The 5,381-nt window shown below is 40.5% G+C and overlaps 1 protein-coding gene across 1 annotated transcript in view; it reads right to left on the bottom strand.

Annotated features, from left to right (window-relative positions):
• zgc:158659 (phosphatidylinositol 4,5-bisphosphate 3-kinase catalytic subunit alpha isoform) overlaps positions 1–5,381 on the bottom strand; it is a gene marked incomplete in the record, with an annotated part of 40,445 nt that overhangs the window by 22,061 nt on the left and 13,003 nt on the right. The window contains 5 exon segments of the mRNA XM_014027842.1: positions 477–605; positions 3,289–3,356; positions 3,446–3,655; positions 3,730–3,892; positions 3,971–4,074. Coding sequence (XP_013883296.1) covers positions 477–605; positions 3,289–3,356; positions 3,446–3,655; positions 3,730–3,892; positions 3,971–4,074 — 674 coding nt within the window.

Raw genomic sequence — 5,381 nt, 5'->3', positions numbered from 1 at the left:
TATATATATATCATTTTTTAAGGAGCAGATATCATAAGAATTTTTTTCTTCTTCTGCTGCCTTTCATTTTATTTTGTATTGCTTTGTTGTGTGTGAAATGTTTTTTTTAATGAAATGAATAAATGAATTTGAYTTTGACTTGTTCTGACCATAAACCCCCCTGCATACTTACAAAGATGTGGCAGAACAGACAGGTGAGACAGGCAAGAATACAGGTGTGCGAGTAAACAGGTGGACAGACAGGTGTGCAGGCGAACAGGTGGTCGGGTGGACAGGTGAGACAGCCAGGTGTGCAGGTAAACAGGTGGTCAGGTGGATGAACAGACAGGTGAGACAGCCAGGTGTGTGTTGAAGGTGTACTGGCCCTGGTACTCCTGCACACAGAGGCAGAGCTGCTGAGGGGACAGGTGGACAGGTGAGACAGCCCCACGGGGCAAGTGGATGGATGAACAGACAGGTGAGACAGACAGACGTACCTTGAGGATGTACTGGCCCTGGTATTCCTGCACACAGAGGCGGAGCTGCTGAGGGGACAGGTGCATCGATCGGCTCTTCTTTCTGATGGATTCGGCGATCAGCTGCTCAGGTAAAGTGTCATGACTCACCTGAATACAAACACAGGTCAAAGGTGAAGTGACGGATCACAGCAGAGCTTTCTTAGTTACACTATCATGATGTGGGGTGTGGAACTGAACTAAACTGGACTCAGGATTGCCGCTTTTTAAACCTCAAATTACATTCAAAAAAGAAAAAAAATGTAGATTTTGTTATGGCAATATTTATTTAACAAAGACAGAAATGCGTGGTCCAAGAATGAAGGTACTCCATGAGATGATCAGCTGAGTTTTATTGCAACAACAGGAAACACAGAGAACCTGGCCTGTCTCTGTGTTTCTGCTTCTCTCTGTCACTCCACACTACTGTTGAACTCTGTCTCAAGAGGCCTCATATATGTACTGTACTGTATATTAACAAACACCATGTCCAAATCAACTTAACTCTCATCTTCCAGCCCCAGGAACTAAACCAAGATCTACAAAAAGTCACAGAGCCCCAACACCACCTCTGACCCTCCGACACAACAAAACAGACAATCCTGTTTGTGTTCAAGATGATCCAAAGACTTTTGTGTGATAACTATGTTTTGGGGTTAGTAATTACTGTGGGAGGAATAAAAATTGAATTTCTGGGGTTGGGATTTCAGAAAAGTACATATACTTAGGTTTATGTTGACATGTTTTTTATATACATTAAAGAGTTTTTTTTGTTTGTTTTATTGATCATTTAATTGGTAATTTAATGATCAGATGGGGGAGTGTAATAGAACTGATACTTTTATGTTTAAGCAAATAATTCATGACATCCTTTAATGACCTAAGTTTTCATGACATGCTGTTCATCTGCAGACAGAATGATTAAAGTCAGAACATGATTTGCTAACAACAGTCATTCTTAGATATCACTTGTGTTTATCTTTGTGTTTTCCATTGACCTTGTATCAAATCTTGCTAAGATGACAGAATGGTGTTTGTTAATATATATATGAGGCCTCTCGAGAAACAGTGGAGAGACAGTGACAGAGAGAAGCAGAGGCACAGACACAGGCCAGGTTGTTCTCTGTGTTTCCTGTTGTTGCAATAAAACTCAGCTGATCATCTCACGGAGTACCTTCATTCTTGGACCACGTATTTCTGTCTTTATTACCATAACAATTYATTTTTAGAAATTCTAAATGGCTCAAATATCAGTAACAATACTGACATTAAATGTTCAGCTTAAATACAACACATGAACCTTTTCAAACCTACAGGATAACTTTAGCATGCTTACAAACTAACCTAAAGTCACATAGTTAGTGGTTTAAAACCTGTGTAATGCAAAACTTGTGTTTTAACAAACTACTATAAAGTTTTTGAGATTAGAGTTAAGAAATTGATTGAAGCTACTCTGGATTTTGTTTTCTGTCTTCTACTCCAGTGGTTCCCAACATTTTTAGACTTGTGTACCCCTGAGCCATTTTGTCATACCACTAGTACCCCTTCAGTCAAATGTAATGATGATTCTCCAAAACTATAATGTACAACTGAATGAAAATTATTTATTTAACCCTCTAGAACATTTAGTTCTCAGGCACTTTATTCTTTTCCAACTAAAATTAAACAAAGATAAAAATTTTGCCTTGAAAGTGAATAAGTAATTAAATAAATAAACCAGGTAATGGCAGGTGCAGGAAGCAGCAGCATCCAGAATACATCAAATACCCACAAATGAGTAAAATCCATAAGATTCTGCATTTTATTTGTGTTAWTTCCCTGATTCTGACTGCAATTTCCACATTGAGGAAATCATTCTTCGCACACCTAGGAGATTTTTCCACGTACCCCCTGTGATATGCTCRCATACCGCCGGTTGGGAATCACTGTTCTAGGCTAAAAAAAACGAGTTAATTCGTTTTCAATCTGTTTCCAATTTCTGTAATAAAACAGTTTGTAATACCAGTCTTGAATTTTGAATATTCAAAATTAAAAGTATTAAGAATAAATTTACAGAATCAACTCTACTTTATGTTCTGTTGTTTATGGTCAGAATAACTCTGAATGTCCTCAGAGACCAGAAATTGAAGGGAGCTCACGCTGGTTCAGTGTTAAATCATGATTTGTATCACTAGCTGATGGTATTACTGATCTCCAGTAAGGACAAGAGATTCTGAACCGGTCTGGAATAAAAACTCTTAGAAATTCGGATAATTGGAATTCACCATTATGAGGTCCCAGTGAGACTTTTAAGGTGACAAATCAGCAGTGTTGACCTGTACCAAAACAATTGTGATTATCTRAATCTGGCTCCCATGTGTCGGCCCTGAAGGCAGGATATCTCAAACTCTCCTTGATGTTATGTCAACAGATGCTTTGCCCACCCCTCCCCCCATGGTCTCATTTCACAGATGGACACAAAACATTTTCACGGCTTTAGATTGAATTTTTTTTTTTTTGGAAAACTCATATTGTGTCCTTGTAGGGACACGGTATTTAATCTCTCATCTATCTTCTTTCTTGTTTTTCTTTGATGCAAAAGGGCAGTGCCTTTTAACGGCTGCAGCCTCAGGCACCCGCCCTCCGTGTAGGTTTTGTTTTGTCTCTCTCGGATGGGTTGTACTTAAATGTTTTGCATTGTGATCTGTACAATGACAAATAAACTGACTCTGATATTGACTCAACATCTTTCTCTAGGCTGAGACATCAAAGACACTCTGAGACTGAACCAAACCARCATCTGCTTATTTTTTACCTTCAGTGTGTACTTCTGCTTGGAGTTAGATGGAGACACAATCACCCAAATGGTTACAATCAACCGACCTGCAGAAAGATGTGTATTCAGAGGGCACAGGTAGGGACACATAAGTTCAAGTGTGACTCGGTACCCAGCAGGGTAGCAGGGTCAGTACCTTTGTCAAGCTTGCTGTAGATGTGCTGTGGAAGATGGGGGCTAGACTCCACATTAGGGGGGTAAACATAGAGTGCCTGGCTGTGGGCCCCGCCTCCCTCCCTCTCCTCCACAGCCTCTCTGCACACACCAAGTATGGAGCGACGGAAGTCCTGCACCTCTGGGTCCTTTAACATCTCAAATTCACAGACCGGCATCCCGATGGCAAAGCCTGCGAAAAAAGATCGCAAGTCTGGACGAGGGTTTTTATCTGAGTGATGTCAGAGGAAAAGAGGGAGGTCCTACCGATCTCTCGGTTCAGAATCTTCTCTTCGCGGTTTCCTAGCGGCTCGATAACCTTCAGGATTGGGTGAAACAGTCGTAGATCGCACAGACGCCGTGTCTCATCATAAAACTCTTCCCTCTCTGCCTCCTGGGTCACGCCTACAAAAATGTAGCACGACTCCTCCTGGCCAAGCAGAAATTGGACGTTAGGGTTGCAGTCTGACCAGTGTAGAGGGTGAGGTCACAGCTGAGGCTAGCTTACCTGCAGCAGGTGGTAGAGCGGGTACTTCCTGGCCTCCGTGAAGAGCTGCTGCTTGATGCTGATGAGGGGAGTTTCTCTGAGGCATTCCAGACTCACCATCATTCCTGATGAACCAACACAGGAAACACGCAAGTAAAACAACACATAGGAACAAAAAATACAAGTAAGTACAAAAAAGTTAAGTGTAAAATTTGAATGAAAACTTCTGGGATGGCCAGCTGATAGACAGTCTCTCCAGTGTGCCCAAAACACATCTCTAGGAGGGAATCCATGGATGCAGGAACCACCTTAACTAATTCCTCTCGATGTGGAGGAGCAGTGTCTCTTCCAGGAGTCTCTCCCAGATAACTGAACRTATCTCTGAGAGTCCAGCTACCCTGTGAGGAAAACATATCTCAACCATCCAAGACCTAGTTCTTTCTGTCTCTACTCAGAGTTTGGGACCATAGGTGAGGATAGGAATGTTGCTCGACCAGTAAACAGAGCTTTGCCTTACAAATCAGTTCCCTCTTCACTACAACTGACTGGCACAGAGCCTACACTGAAAAAAATAACTTGTAAGATGTCCTTGAAAAAAATCCTCTAACAAATTTGCACTAATGTTGGTTAAGTAAATGTAAATGCTACAAATTCATGTAATATTTACTCATCATTATCTAGTAAAAGTCATTAAGAATATAGTTAAGATTAGAGATGTGACGTTCGTGAACGATCCGAACCTTTTGAACGGCTCTTTACAACGAACGATAGGAGCTGAATCGCGGGCAGTAACGAGCCATTTGTAGTTTTATTTCATTATTTTTCATACTTAAAATGCTCCCACTTTGCTTTTTCACGGAAAACAGGTGGAGTTGTGGAGTACAGAAGCTCACTGTGAAAGGAAGAGGGGGGTTTCCGCTTGACAAACACATGGTTCCACCCACGTGACAGGATGACGTCATTACGTACGGCTACGTGGTGACGTATTTCCCTACGTGATGACGTAATACGTTCAAAATCAAACGCCTCTTTTGAACGGCTCTATGAAACAAATGACTCCCCAAGATCYGGATCCCTTCAAAGAAGCCATTTTTCCCATCTCTCAGATTTGTGAATAAATCAGGTAAATTTTACTTAATTTGCTCAATTAAATCTTGTAACATATACTTGATCAAAGTAAGTAAAATTTACCTGATTTATTCACAAATCTTTAACTATTCTTAAGAAATTTTACTAGATAATGATGAGTAAATATTACTTGAATTTGTAGCATTTAAATTTACTTAACCAACATTAGTGCAAATAGTTACAAGGACTTTTTTCTAGTAAATCTTACAAGTTCTTTATAACAGTGCACATGTGTCAAGTACAATATTGTAGCATGACACCTCACAGCTACTGAGAGAGGTGTAGCTCTTGTTGTAGTTCAAGA

This window comes from Austrofundulus limnaeus, unplaced genomic scaffold, assembly GCF_001266775.1.
Source record: "Austrofundulus limnaeus strain Quisiro unplaced genomic scaffold, Austrofundulus_limnaeus-1.0 Scaffold689, whole genome shotgun sequence".
In the NCBI taxonomy this organism is placed as follows: domain Eukaryota; kingdom Metazoa; phylum Chordata; class Actinopteri; order Cyprinodontiformes; family Rivulidae; genus Austrofundulus; species Austrofundulus limnaeus.
This window is presented reverse-complemented; position numbering and strand designations above follow the sequence as displayed.